At 37.9% G+C, this 16,155-nt stretch overlaps 1 protein-coding gene across 9 annotated transcripts in view; it reads right to left on the reverse strand.

The window, feature by feature from the left end:
- Positions 1 to 3,405: 3,405 nt before the first annotated feature.
- CADPS2 (calcium dependent secretion activator 2) overlaps positions 3,406 to 16,155 on the reverse strand; it is a 544,800-nt gene continuing 532,050 nt past the window's right edge. For 8 of the 9 annotated variants that reach the window (XM_065938665.1, XM_065938663.1, XM_065938662.1 and 5 more), the window contains 2 exons: positions 9,724 to 9,828; positions 3,406 to 4,351 (listed from right to left, as the gene is read on the reverse strand). In XM_065938665.1, coding sequence (XP_065794737.1) covers positions 4,178 to 4,351; positions 9,724 to 9,828 — 279 coding nt within the window. In that variant the 3' untranslated portion in view covers positions 3,406 to 4,177. The remainder of the gene's footprint in view (positions 4,352 to 9,723; positions 9,829 to 16,155) is intronic. The other variant, XM_065938667.1, reaches the window with a different exon arrangement.

The following is a 16,155-nucleotide window of genomic DNA, read 5'->3' on the forward strand; positions in this document are numbered from 1 at the left end:
GATACATAACTCACACTCCAGGGTCTCCTTCTCCCTTCAAAGGGTCACGTATAGCACCCGGATAGAGGCTGTGGTTGACCGTCCCTGTGACTTCTGGATAACCCAGTTCTCAGAGCTTTGCGTTAAAATGTCTTACTTCAACCTTACAGGGAGGAAGGCAGGTGCGCTCCGCAGCATCTTCCAGCCCAAACCCGGGTGCGGGTGGGCTCCCAGTTTGGGGGTGGGGCACTTCGGAGCTGTCCCTGCGGCTGGGGGCCACCCCGCTCCTCCTTGCGTCTGCCAGGCCCCTAGGCTTGACTCCATCTGCAGCGAAATTCCGGGGCCAAGTGAGCCGTCGGCCTTTCCGGAAGGTTCTTGCGGGTCCAGAGAGTCGTACTTGAAGGGAAAAGGAGACCCCCGCCCACGGCGTCTCTCTGCACAGCACTGGGGAGGGGGCGACGTGGGGACTCAGCCCCACCCTCTGAAGCCCCACACCCTAGACCTCGGAGCGCCGGGCTGAGCCCGCGGCGGTGGGATGGGTGGAGGGTTGTCGGCCGGGCGGGGGATGCGGGGAAGGGCGAGCGCAGAGGCTCGGGGGCCGACTGACTGCGCGATCTCCGGGCGAGTCGCCGCCCTGCTAGCGGCGCCTGAACAGCTCTCGGGAACATCGATCTGCCACCTCCCTTTAGGGATCCGGACCGGGAAATTTCCATCTTCTGTGTCGGGAGGAAGAAATAAAAGCGATCAAGCTCTTGCTCTAATTTCTTCCATCGGCCTTTTTACCAAAGGCGTGGCGGGAGGGTCCCTGGGAGGCCCGGGGTGCGCGGGGTGCCGGGTCCGGGGTCTCCGCGGGCCTTCGCGGGGTGGCAGCGGGCGCGCCTCTCTCGCGGCAGAGGGAAAGGGTTTCAGGGTCCGGGAGTGGCGGTGGCTGAGCGGCCGCTTTCCCACTAAGGGCGCCTTCCTGGAGCTCAGGGACCCCCTCACCCTCAGTCGCCGCGGGGCCAGACCGGCTGTGCCCCTGGGGGCGCGGCGGGGGCCCCGAGTCGCTTTCCCCGCGCGGTTATTGCAAAAAGTAGCAGGAAATCCTTTCTCCAGAGCGAGGGACAATGAACAAGAACTAAAGGGAATTCAAGTGGAAAAATCCGTGAATACAAGAACGACCCACAGCTGGAGCTGTGAGGTTTCCATTAAGCTCTGTGTGGCTCTTTCCCTTTCCGGGAAAAAGGCATTATTATTATTATTATTTTTCTCCAACAAGTGCTTGGAGAAACTTTCCCTCTAGATGTGTTATTTAACAAACCCATTCCGGCTGGATTAGTTATTTTCTCCTGTAACAGTCACCAAACTGTCCAAAGGTTACCCCCCCCACCCCCGACCTTTCTCAAGACATTTAGGAGGGTAAAGAGATTCCCTTTAAGTTAAAAATTATTTTCATTTCAAAAATTGTGCTACATTTGTTAGATTTTCAATTAAATTCTTAATTAAAAAAAAAACACAACACTTGGCTTCCTTTTAATAGACAGATGCTTGGGCATTCACCCTCACAGTTACACACACCAATGAACAATAATATATTATTTCAAGCAATTTGCAGTTATATTGAAGAGCATTTCTGGGCAAAAACCCAAAAATAACTTTTCATTCTTTTTCAGGGTAACTTTATAAATTTCTGTCCACACACCGTTCTGTGGCTCAAAGGTGAGTCCACACAGTCCTCATACAACCGTGAGCATCTCCACTACCTGCTCTTGACTGTTGTCCTCTGTGCGCGCCAGTGGAGACTGGAGCCGGGGAGGAAACTTTCAGAAATCCCTGGGTGTACAAGGGAAGAATACCCAAACTGGGGAGAAGCTACAAGAGGCTGACCAGCAAAGAAGGCTAGTGGGTGGGTGACATAGGTCAGGTCAGCAGCGAGACCCTCCTGGTCCCAAGTAATTTCCCCTACAACACACGCCTTCCCCTTTATTTCTGAATTCTATCAGCTAGATATATACAAATATATATATGGCTAAGAGTGGGGTCATCAATTATTCATTTTAGGACAAAATGGACCAATTACTCTTAGATATGCTGTGTCAAGGATTTGCCTGGTGGCTCAGTGGTAAAGAATCTGTCTGCCAATGCCAGAGATGTGGGTTTGATCCCTGGGTGGAGAAAATCCCCTGGAGAAGGAAATGGCAACCCACTGCAGTATTCTTGCCTTGGAAATCCCATGGACAGAGGAGCCTGGTGGGCTACAGTCCACAGGGTCATGAAGAGTTGGACAAGGCTTAGCAACTGTTGTGTGCTCAATCGTGTTCGACTCCTTGCAATCCTTAGGATTGTAACCCGTCAGAGGATGTTCCCGACCCAGGGATCGAATTCCCGTCTCTTGCGACTCTTGCTTGGCAGGTAGATTCTTTACCAGACTTAGCAACTAAACAACAAACAAGCTGTGTCAAAGAAACAGGCATTTGACATAAAGGAAAAGAAGTGTGAGTCATTTCCAAGTAGAAAGCAATTTGAGCTGTGCAGAGCCACCTTGGGGAGGGTACCACTGGGAATTTGAAGGTAGCATGACTGGACAATCGAGGACTTGAAAAAAGGATAGTATTGGTGTGATGGTGGACCAGAAAGGAAAGGACAGCATTCCAAGACAGACTGCCTGTCAACAGAGTGGGTCTCTAATCCAGGAAAGGAGAAGAAATGTCCTGTCCTGTCTATCTTGTAGTACAGGGTCTCCTACCCCTAGGGCCCAGCACTAAAGGAACACAGTATTTTACAGTATTTTAATTGTGGGCTAGTCTAGGTCAGGCACCAGAATAAATGCGGAGAGCCAAGAAGTTGTTTTACTTCCAGTGCTTCAGAAATTATGTTTACACAAGTTCAGGGGTATCTTCACTTATTCTGCATTAACTTACTTCATTTAAAAATTATTTATGGGGACTTCAGTGGTTAAAACTCTGTGCTTTCCACTGCAAGGGACGTAGGTTCGATCCCTGGTTGGGGAACTAAGATCCCACGTGGATATCATGCAGCCCAAATAAATAAATAACAATTTAAAAAAATTTTATAAATTACTTATGAATGAATGCTAACATATTTTTGAAAAAAAAATTCAAAGATAAATAAAAATTCAAAATTACAGCCAGAAAATATTTTGGAGGAAGAAAAAATGTTAATTACTTAATTATCATTATTTAATGTCAACTGCTAGTTAACATTACTTGCATTTCTAGTATTACTCATTATTAATACTAATTGATAATGTTAACTAGTAGTACATGAGTATGTAGTCAACATTACCTTTGCTCTGGAAATGTGCTGTCATAGTAACTAGTTCTTTGAACAAGTGTGTGCCTACTAGCTGGAAAGCAGTGTTAATATCTCATACTCATTTGATTATAAATAAACAAAATAAAAACACAGAGCCAAACTGTTGAGATGTTTGTAATACTGCTAACATTTTTTACTGCATTTAATTTATACAATTCTAATAAATACAGAGGTGGTTAGGACCAAGCAGACTTCTATTGCCTGCAAGCTGTTACACTGAGAAGCAGAACATGGCATGTTAAAGGCAGCACACTTATTACCCACACTTTGGGATTTTTTTTATACTTGAAAGAAGACATATTCTGAATGGAATAAGACAAGTCCATTGGATAATCTAGTCTATATTTGGGTTTGGTGATCCTTTAAGCCCAGGAATACATCTGCAGACCAATTTGGAGTGCTGAGAACCAAGGTTACATATCACAACAATGATAAATTAACTAGGAGACAAACTTTGCACATAAATGATGAACTGTCAAATACACACCATTTTAACAAGGGTACATAAGATAGGACTGGCACAGTGATTTGAAGTGGCTTATTCTCACAATGTTGTATCATGAGAAATACATATCTCACTTCACAACACAGGACATGACTTTGATGTTATTACAGAAAACAAAAGTCAAATCTTCTTCAAAAAAAGATTCATGTTCCAATCACAGAGCCAGCCAAAGGTCATCATTTTAGATCAAGCTACACAAAAAAGGCTGTTTTTTAAAAAAATACTTACATTTTCTCCTTTAACTCTAATTCCACATTAACTTTTTAAATGTAGCATGAAATACAAGCATTTATATTTGGTCCAAACAATCAATATAATTACAAGAACAGGTACAAAATAAAGTCAAGATCCTCCTTCCTTCTGCAGAGCTGCGTGTCATCAGCCTTCTTCTTCTTCATCACTGTCTTTCATCGTGATGCCTTGAAGTCCTCCACTTTCTGAAACAGAAGCTGTAGCCTCCTCTACTGTTAAACGTCTGTGTAGGGTGTCATAGGTCTTACTGTTCAGGGTGCCTTCCAGCACACCCTGCAGTCGGAAGTCCCTATAGGTTTTCTGGATGAAGGAGAGAGAAACTGCTTAGATCCATTACAGATTATATGTACGGATGTATATGCGTGCATGTGTGCTAAGTTGCTTGAGTTGTGTCTGACTCTTTGTGACCCAATGGACTGTAGCCTGCCAGGCTCCTCTATCCATGGGATTCTCCAGGCAAGAATACTGGAGTGGGCTGCCATGTCCTCCTCCAGGGATTTTCCCAACTCAGAGATTGAACCTGCCTCTCTTGCATTGGCAGATGGGTTCTTTACCACTATCGCCGCCGCCTAGGAAGCCCCTATGGATGCATATGTGCATGTTTAAATGTATATATACTCAGTTGGTATTCAAAAATGACCTGGTACAATTTACTAATGGATTCAGATTTTAGCTGCCCATGCCAGTCATCCTGTAGGTATAGTTCCGGGGAGAAAATGAAATGTGAGACTTCTGATAATGCTATTCAAACTAGAATTACCCTGAGTAGATCAAAATGTTGTGACTGTCAGATGACAAATGAGTTTTAACCAAAATATTACTAACTGCACAACATTTACTGTTTGAATAACCTGTAACAAAAGTAAAATGATAAATACTTATGTACATTTTTAATCTGAAGGTATTCTTAGTTTTTTAACTGAGGATTGAAAAATACATTTTATACACTGCATTAGGTTTTGGTGGGGGGTGTGGAGGGAAGAGGATTAATTCTATTATCACTAAAACAAGTCTGCATTTTTAGCATTGGTGAATTATAAAGTTTATTTATATGTATACTGGGTAAAAATCTGTGAGAACCTAAATGTCTATGAATTTTGCCCTTCTGAAATTGACTTGGTATGTGAAGTGCTAAATTCCAGCATTGAGCTTCTGTTGGTGGATTAATGAAAGGCATATTTACACTTTTGTGAAACAGTAAATTATTTGGTGTATTATGTGTCAAAAATAGAACAAATACCATTTTATTGTTTATACAGTGCTTTGTAACAATAGAAATAACTACACTACTCCGATTTCTGTGGCTCTTAAGATATGTAAACTATAGAATTTTCCTCATTTTACTTTTCCCCTTAAGTGAGACTTTCTTTACATGTGACTTTTTTATGACTAAACAAGGCTGGCATTTTATTATTGATTTTTAAAGTTGTAGTTAGTTGAATGGGGGAACAAAGCATAAATAAAGATAGCTTATTCTATAGAAACACTTCCAAGGCCATTAAAATGCTAAATATCTTTAAAGGTTTTTTTTTTTTTTTTTTTTTTCCTGTCCTATATTAGATTTAGAATACTAAACAGCCAGGTTTCAATGGATTGTCCCAGAGCATCAGTACATATCCACATGCCAGTTTTTTGGTCTAAATGATTGCTAAAAGTCACTTTTTTGGAGGTTGCACTTAGTAGAAGAAAAAAGTCAAAGAAGAAGAAGGAATGTTGTACTTTCTGGCCCAATGTAACAACTCCAATAGCTGAGACATTATGGGATGCCTGATTTCACTTAACACAATTAGAAGGAAAATATCATGATATTCAGATAGTTCAGCTGAAGGTGCTTATTCATGTGAGGGCAGAAGTGGTGACGGATGGCATCTTAAGCCCCTGGATATACACACCTGGGTTATGAACAGACTTCTGGGAAGGAGCAGAACCATTACAAGGTAGTGGAGTCATTGGTATTTTCACATTTTATCTTCTTGTCATCTAGGATTTGATTTATGCCCTATGGAATCATTCACATTTCAGAAGTGATATTCTCTTGTCATAAATAAAATGCATATTTGAGAAGTCCACCACATGTCCAAAAAATAAACTGAACTGTGAGGAACATGGACTGTATCTGAGGTCAGCATCTCAACAGCAAGAAGAGTTTAGTGTGTTTTTTTTTCTTAGATGACCAAAACTATTCTAATTTGATTTTAATATTTTATATTAAGACACATAAAACCTACCATCCTTATTGCCTCTTTCTAAACTACTCTGAGCCACTAGGGAAGCCCTCTAAACCATTAAACCTTATTATTACTAAGATGATATTTCACACCAAAACTTATGTAATTTGCTCCAGAACCCAAAAAGTAACTCTGTTAGGTCAATTTTGTCTAGAAAATCTGGAAACTAGTTTGCATGGTATTGCTACATAGGAGATTTGTGTTCAAGCCTCTAACAGTCTAACAGATTAAAATATATCAAGCACACAAAAATATTCATCTACAGATAAAGCATCTGAAATAAAGTATTATTGTTCCCCTGACAATTATATACTGAATTTGTGAGTCCTACTTTATTATATTGGAATGGCTTTCTTTACATTTACTCTAATTATCAATAAGTTGGCTAGGACAGAGCTGTAGTGTGGATTTGCCATCTTAAAGGCTTTGTAGTTTGTATAAAATGGGACTCTGCTTCCTTATTTTATTAGGAAGTGATAAGCCGTTAGGGGAACTGCAGGGCAGGAACCCTTGCAATCTCCCTCTCTCTCTAGAATTCATAAAATGTTTTTGACACTTAGAGATCCTCTGTGGCTGCCAAGAAGGTCTGCTTGGCTCTTATTTAAGACAAGTGCCTGCCGCGGGGTGCTGCTCACTTGTCTTTTCTCCTGGTAAAAGAGGCAGCTCATTTATGTTAACTGCTTCAAAATGTCAAATGGCCTCTAGGGAGAAGAGCAATCCATCAGCCATTTTATTTGAGGATTCTATTTTACCCTTCCCCAAATAAATCATTCTGATAGTACAACTTTGTTAATTTCTTCATCCTACATCTTCTGTGAAAATCTTATTGCAATTTGTTTTTTTCCCAGTGAGCAACACAAATGAACCAATGACTGTCTAGGTGTCTTTGTGGGGCAGAACTGGTTATCACAGATATTTTGATGGCATCTGGGTCTCCGTGGGCACAGAAGAATAACAATGCTTGCAAGGGCCAGGTTTCTAGAGTCTAGTAGCTGGGCTCCCGAGTAGAATGCATGGCTCTGCTGTAACAGGCAGGTCTAGCCTATGTGATGTGGATGGAAGGACAGCCTACTCAGAGCCTGCACAACTCTATACATGTGGTGTCTAATAGCTGCTTAAATTCACTGGAAAATGAACATTATAACTATATAGGCTCCAAAGAATGATGCATTTATAATTGGCTACTGTCTGCTTATATTCAAAGTAGAAAAAAATAATTAGAACACTAATTCATCCTAATTTTCACTGTAAAAATAATCACTTTTAATTATTAAATAAAGCACTAGGATTTGATTAAATGCATCAGCCCAAGAAAGTATTGACTGAGTTTGGGGGCCTGCTTGTGAAAAATAAAACCTGGAAAGTCAAACATATATACATGAAATTTAATTTCATATTTATCAGTCTTGATTGCTGGTAGCCATAATGAACACTATATTAAAATAAGATTAAAAAACAAGATAAATAGATTGACTTAGAATTAAATGGAAATGTCACCCTCTAATTAACAAAATTATTAATCATTTTTCCTGCTAACTATGTGAATGACTAGTGAACATTAGAAAAGGAATGACTTTGAAAGAAAAAATGATGGGTTAATAAAACATTCAGATTCTTATTCTAAAAACAAGAGTTTACCAACCTATCAACTAATACCAGTCACCTGAGTATGTAATTTCTGACATCCTGAACACAGTAGATATTAGCTTGAAAATATGGCTGATTCTAAGGGATATTAGCTGATCCTAAGCTAATCCTAATATTAGTCACATTACTGACTGCAGTCTTAACATGTACATATATTTAGAACATAAACACAGATTATTCTGATTCTCTTTTATGAAAAACAAACTTCATTTGAAAGCTCTCCAAGTCACGTTTATAGAAACAAGGAAGAAATCATAGAAGAGCTAAAGCAAATATGAACATATCGTGGTGTGATTTCAGTTTTTTGTAAAATAAATAACACCTGGTAAAAAGTCTTCTAGATCAAAGGTAGTTTGTTGATTGAAACAGAATGTGTTTAGTGTATAAAAGTTACTGGATGGCTATAACTTTACTTGCTGTTTATGACTAATCATGATTGCTATCACTGTGACATCATAGGTCTGGTCCTGTTCGAGCAGATTTGCCAATTTCTGACTTTAGAACTTTCCTCTCGGTGGGTACTTTAATCTATGATAACCTCTGTGTCTATGGTACAAAAGAATCTGCAATCTAATGAGACTTCAGGAACCATGAGAATGGTGGAAAATATTTTAATATGAATAAAACTTTTAACGATGTGATACAATGGTTCTTCTCAAACTTTATCATCTATCAGAATCCTCTGGAGGGCTTGTTCATGTGCAGATGGCCAGGTATGGCTCTCAGACACTCTGATTCAGTTGCTCTGGGGTGGAGCCCAAGAATTTGCATGTCTGAGTTCTCAGGTGATATAACATTACCAATGTTATATCAGGAATGACATTGTCAGAACCACTGCATATATGTGTGTGTGTGTGCACATACACACATGAATATATATACATATGTATATATGTGCATAAAGATACATACAAATATATAGGCACACACACACATATATAAATACATGAAAGTGAAGTGAAAGTGTTAGCCGCTCAGCTGTGCCTGACTCTTCGCGACCCCAAGGACTGTAGCCCAGAACCGCTGGTTTGCAATAGCTTAGAGTTCTGTTGCCAGCCAAAATGTAGAATTTGTCTCAATTTTAGGAAAAAGTTATACCTGTGGCACATTCTGCATTTCTACTAGAATTTATAAGGTGTGAAAAATCATGTGAATTTTAAAGGTGTGAAAAAGATATTATCTTAAAGTCCCTCTTCACTAAGTATACTCTTGAAAAGCATAAGTCAAGACAGTCTTGGTGAACTGAGATTACATCTGTTAGTGGTTATGGATGGTCCCCAACACTCACACTGATCAACTCTCACATATTGGGGTGTGCTTCCAAAAGAATTCAGGCAGTGACAACGTTTTACTTTCATATCAGGATATAACAAAAATAATGGAGATTCTCCTTGTCCTAGGGGCAAATACAATTCAAAACCCTCTAATGATATGTTAATAAATATGAAGGAAATGTATGAGGAAAAAACATTGCTGTAACTAAGATAATTAATACAGAATTATTATGGACATACTACATTTAGGTAAATATGGTAGGGGCTTTATGCATATTATCTTAAAATGTGATTCCTTGGTAACAAAATACTTTTTATTAGTGGAAACACGATAAATCTTTGTGTTTATTTCATAGTCTCGCTGAAGATGGAATAAACAGCAGTGCATCATTGCCAACAGTGATGTTTTTAAAGTACTTACATCCACTCGGTTCTATTAAATATGATTTTCTTATATGTCAATATCTTGCCATTATTCTTTATAGCTTGGTGGGCAATTCACATCTCAACACATTTTGTTTACCTTCACAATCTTGATGAGTGTCTTCAGTTGGTAAATATGAAGCTGAAGGTCTAATCTATCAGCCAGCCACACACAGATGACTTTCATGGAGCTGCTGTACCATTGCTGCAAAGAAGGATGGGGGCAGAAGGTAGGAGAACAAAACAAGAAAACCACCTCTGCAGTACTCATTTAACAGATTCGGTAATGAGGGGGTAATGAAACACTGCGAAATGACCACAGATCGGCACTTGAAGTCAATAATGCTATAATTTCTGTTAACAGAATTGTACGTTTTGCTAGAGAATCTGCTAAATTGACCCGGGCTGTGCTTTATGTGAATTAACATTACAGTCTTTCAGCTGCAACATGTTCATGGGAAACAGTGTTTTTGCATTTGCAGCCTAGCGGCCTGCTTTGTAATTTATAGGTAACAATGGGTACTAAATACAGGATGTGGGACTGAATGGACTGCCAAGCAGCAGGGAAAAAATGGGTAAATTATTTTCAAAGGGAAATTTCCCATTAATCTGTAGGTCATGTAAAAATCAGTAGATGCCATAATGCATGTAGGCAATACCTAGAAACAGCATTTTAAAGGAGGGATGGCCAAAAACATCCACAGTTTACTAACCTCTAATCCCCCAAAACACCTTTATCTATTACTGGTTGTTAAGTATTTGCCAAGATGGCTTAAAACCACCTAAAATAAAGATTTCAGATCTTAGAAAGGAACATTATCAGGAATCAGGAATTCTTGTGTCTTATAAGAATTACAAAAACAGATGTCAGTTGACCAAATTATAAAGGAAAACAATCTGTTTCATTTTGCAAGTGTTTTTGGAGGGTTCATGTTTTCTGTTTATGAAAACGCTCTTGAGGGGAAAACTAAAATTCTCCTCTAATGTACTTTTTTGCTCCTATATAATGTCTGTGAGCATTGTAAAAGAAGAGATTTTGTTCCCATTTTCAAGAAAAGGCAATCTGCCATTAGTGATGACATTTTAAGGTAACTGGTACTCATATGCCAGAGCCAGGTTTAGGTAATACTGTAAGAAAATAATGCTATTCATTCAGGTAACTGCGAGAAATATCAATGTCCATGTAGCATTTAGGAAGTGACAAAAGAGTTTTTGAGAGAGAAGGGATTTTGTGCTTTGCTTGTATATACAAAAACAGTGACACCGCAGATCACATATGCACGTTCATATGTTGTTAGGTATTCAAACAGAAAAAAATATTTCTTCCACAATAAAGCAGTAAATCGTGTCAAATTTCTAAAAGAAATCTCAAGTGATGTAAATCTGAAATTCACCTGGACTTGTATTTTATAACATGTTCTAACAAAATTTACTATAAGGAATGGTAATTTAAGCATAATGTAAAAATGAATTGGTTTAAGATTTCATCAGACTTATTTCTATTAATTGGTAGATATACTGGACACACATGCATAAAATAAGCTATTTGAAAATGAATACTGTGATATCAAACGGATGAATGAACATTCTAGTTTTTAAAATGTGAGATGGGCTATGTTTTTTTTTTTTAATGTTATTCATGTACCCAATTTTACTTTTTCCTAATGATTACTTTCCTAACTTTCAGAACGTGTAAAGGTATCAGATATAAGTTTTATAAAACAAGATAATCCTAAATTCTTAAAAAATAATAAATTCAGTACTTCAGCTGACATATTAAATCTTAATAGATTAGTATCTGATATTTAAATCCTCTACTTATTTTAAATGATAGCCTCAACTTCTTGAGTCCTATTTTAATGCAAGCAAACACTCAGAGGTATTGGTGATACTAAATATGAGTATACTGAACTAACATAACACCCTTACCTCTACTCCACTCTCCAAGTAACTTGAAAGGTAAAATGTAGCTGTAATGGTTATAACTCTTAAATTATAGTGCTTCTTCAAGGGGTAATTTAGTTAGGAGACAAAATATGATATATTGTACTAAGTTTATAACATATGCAATAATCTGGCTGTCAGACTGTAAAGTCACTATATATGTGGTAAGTTGTATGAATTTGAGATAAATGAAAATGCTTTCTTAAAATTACTCCTTATGCATCTTATGTTCTTAAAAAATCCACAGATAATTTAAAATTAATATAACTTCATTTTTCTATTATATGTAAATGATACTTATGATTAAGCGATAATTGAAAGGACATCTAATATAACACAGAAACTTATTATTAATATAACTTCTGTAACACAATGCCAAAACTGTAATTTTAAAGAATAATAATTTGGGAATCAAACATCTAAAGTTAACTATAAAAACAGAGAAAAAGAATTAATGTTAATAAAGTGCTTAAGCCACTGCATCATCATCTTGCTTTAAAGGCAAACAAATTATTCTACAAGGAACATTCTATAAGAGAAATTATTTCACCCACTAATCATGCATAATTTTAATTCCCAAGTCAAAGCATTTTGAAGAATTTCAGCGAAAGCAAGCAAAAGAGAAATAAGCAGCTTAGCTTAGAGTTTATGGTGTTATGAAGAATAAGCTAACAAACCAAAAAAAAACCCTCACTAGGACTGCTTCTTTCTTGTATATGGTGAAACACACAAACACACCAAAAAAATAAAACCACCAAACAAAACAGATGTCAGTAGCATTTCCATATTTCTGGAGCTGGAATAGAAATGTTCTTTTGGGTGGAGGATGGTAGGTCCCATTTTTTTTATTTTGAGAAAAGATTTCAAAGGTAAGTTAGCTTCATTCCCCTCACCCACCCACCAGCTCTACCGAAGCAAACCAATCCCCCAAAACAAAGAAAAAAAAATTTGAAAGGGGTGAATGTGCAGTGAAGTGTGATTGTTAGAAAATGTGCTTTCAGTTTGGAAAAGTTAATTTTATAAAGCAACTTGGTTGACTATTCACTTTTCCCTTCAGGGGATGACAACGAAGGGGCGCTGGAGCTTGCACTCAAGTCATGGGTACGGCATCACTGCTTTATTCTCTCCTTGGTCTACTTAGGAATAAAGCAGTAAGTGTATATTCTGCACTCTTTTTTTTCCCTCCATCAACCCATGCCAGCAGCCTACCACTTTAACAAAAAATATGTGGTTTTTTTTTTTTTTTCTTTTTGTGGTTCATTCAACTCCTGTAAGGGCATGCATTACTCACTTCATCTTCTTGAGATATCTCTTTTAAAGCAAAAATAAAAGAAAAGGAAAGGCTAGGGTTGACTCTGTGAGACCCCTGTATTTATTCACACTTATTGTGCATGACTGTAGACTGGTAAATCATATTAGCGGCCCGTCTCCCCATCAAGCTGCTACTTGCTTTCCAGCCCTGGGAAGGTTCAACAAATCAACAGGAGCACGGAAAACAGAACATCAGTCTAATCTAGTGTTTAAGGTGAAGTTTTCAAACCCAATCTAAGAAGATCTTTAGAGCAAGCAACAAGCTGAAGGGCTCAGAAGGTGGTATTGACAATGAAAGAGTGTTGAAATATTGAGAAGCGCAGCACTTGTGCATTTTTAATAACAAGAGGGTCAACAAGGACACAGCTCCCTTAGTGCCAGGAGTTGCCACTGACTATGGAAATTGCCACACCAGGGCTATAAACGCTTGCAGTTCATCAGCTTTCTTAAACAGTTCATCAGCTTTCTTAAACACCCTGAACCCCCTCAGTGGACCTTTAGTCTTGAATTAACAAACCAAAGCAATGAAAGAGGGTGCATTCTGAATGGCTGGCATTGATCCCCAACTGTGTCAGCACTGCTACAGGCCCTGAAAACTCTCTCCATTGTCAATAGAAATTGACAAACCTCCTCTCCTAAATAGTGCAGCTGAGCCGGGCGGGATCCACGCAGCTCTAAAGGGCGCTGCTCTTGGGGCCGGGAGCTCTGACAATGGAACAAGCATGAGCTCTTTGTCAGCCCCAGACTCGGCAATTTTCTAACAAGGATTAAAGTTGTTTCTCGGCAGTGCTGGTTGAAAAGAGATTTAGCAACACACCGTGCTTTCTTCATGCAAGTTAAAGAGAAGTAGTTAAGGAATTTCATTATTCCCTTGACTAGTGGAAATACAAAACAAATATATTAAATATGCGTGGCTCCCTTTTCTGCCTAATTTATAACATTTGGAGGCAAGAGGATTCAATGCAATATAACACTTCTTGCCTGGAAACAAGCACTCTACCTTTATTTTGGAAGTTTTATATATTTTTCTTTTTAAGAAAGTCCAGTCGCTTGCCACCTGGAATGAGGTCTCAATACATACTAATGCACAATGTATTCAGACCCTCTGGGGCTGATATTCCTAAATCTGAATCACAGGACCCCATAGGGTCCATGTATTACAGCGGCTTCGAGCAAATCATTTGTCATAATGCGGCTTCTGATGATGATGGCTGGGTAAAAATAACTGCTTTGCTGGGGAACAAATCTATGATCTATTTTCTGCTTAAGTGTTTAGTTTTTTTATTGATTATGAATTGGTACAACTAGTTGATATATTTTCATTCTTCTCCAGCTAGTCTCATCTCAATAGGTGAACAACAGAAAAAAAAAAACACCACAAAAACACAACCAATACTTTTTAGTGCCCCCAGATATGGAATGGCTAAATTTCCACAGTATGTATGTATTTCTTCATTTACTTCAAGAGAAGCTGTCTGTTTTTATCAGAGTCAAGTCACTGTGTTGAAATGAAATACCATCTAGAAAATCTCATCTGAGGAAGTATGTACCTCTTAAATGTTAAGATGAATTGAATAAAAGAACAAATAATAGTTTTGAAAAGGTGAAGGTTTTGAAAAATCTGATAAATATAAAGAATCCTTTAAGATCATGTTGTGGCTTTAGAGAGCTACAAAATATTTAGAAAAGTGAATATCTTACAGTTTCACCAGTACATTAAAAAGTAAATATAAATGCTTTATACATGGAGTGCTCCTTTGGTCCACAGTACATCTGTTTGACATAATTAAATTCGTGGTCACTCACTTCTCATTTCTTAACACTAAAATGTACATTTGATGTAATAATTCCATTCATCCCCCCTCTATTCAAGGCATCCCCCAGAAATAATTATATTTGATTCCACAGAACAGATCCTCAAAACAAAAGCATTTTGAAAGTTCTAAAGTGTGGATTTTTTGTTGGTTTGGAATAGGATTAAGGGCTATATTTAAGGAAAAGTGAAACCAGTCTATTACGTTTATAATACAGGAAGTGTTCAACCTAATCTACATCTATCAACCAGCTCAACCCAGAGGCATGCAGGAGGAGTGTGATAAAGACTTGCTCTGGACTTACTAGCTGAGGGCTGGTCGTGAACACACCAGAGAAAGACATCATCAACACAGAAGCTACGGGGGCTGAGTACGTGGAAGCCCTGTGAGGTTACCATTCACTTGACTGAGCCTCTTGCTTTCTCTATGCCTCAGTTTTCTCATCTGTGATATGAGGGGCAGCTGAGATGAATCTAGCTTTACAATAAGATTCTTATACTCTCCAGAAATACTTTGAGATTCCTTTGAGATCAAAGGAAAGGGCATGATTAGAAACAATACAGCTTGTGATTCTATTAAAAATGAACTGAAGGGAAAAGCCAAATTGTCTTTTTTTTTTGTTTTTTCAATGCTGCTTAAATATAGCTTTGTTCATCCAAATATGCAAGGCTAGAATTATAGAAGTTTCTATTAGATGTTATTTTGTTTTAAATTTATTCATTTTGGCTTTTTAATGAAGAATAGATATACTACAAAAATGAAACAGTAAAGTATAAAGAAGAATAAATAGAATTTATTAAGAGCTGTGAAGCATTCTTATTACTATGATTTTATATTAATAATGCTACCTATATTATATATTATATAATAATAATCTGACTATAAAAGTATCTGGTGTTTTTTTAAAACCTCCGTTCTACCTCCATGGGAAGTTCAAGTTCATCAGTCCAATTTTCATTTGATTCTTATACCAACCATGATGAGATGGTTCTTATTTTCATTTTGCATGGAGACTGAGCTCACAGAGGTAGAAAGCTAAGTTTAGATTAAATAATTTACTTATTTAAGTTTATATAAGTGGCAGGGTTAAGATTCATCTTATATCTATACTCCAAAGTTTGTGCTCATGACTACTAGGTTATTCCATTTCCTTCTATGAAACAGTTTGTTTTATCAATGAAGTCTCTGATTTTTTCAGAACAGTTTGGTATTTGTAGCAGACAACTAAGAAAATAGCTCTACCATTCCTGGTGCTCCCTCATGGTTATAATGCAGGATTATGAAATAGTATAGGAGAAGCTTATTGTTCCAAAGAAGTCCATCACATTTTCTTACAAGTTAATGTAATCTACATTTCCAAAGGTATTTGTACACCTGACAATGTAGTTATATAATATAATAAATTTTATGAAGAACCACACTGTTAGGATAACTAACCAACTGGTCCTTGTGCTATGCATTTC

Source organism: Muntiacus reevesi, chromosome 6 (genome assembly GCF_963930625.1).
Source record: "Muntiacus reevesi chromosome 6, mMunRee1.1, whole genome shotgun sequence".
Lineage (NCBI taxonomy): Eukaryota > Metazoa > Chordata > Mammalia > Artiodactyla > Cervidae > Muntiacus > Muntiacus reevesi.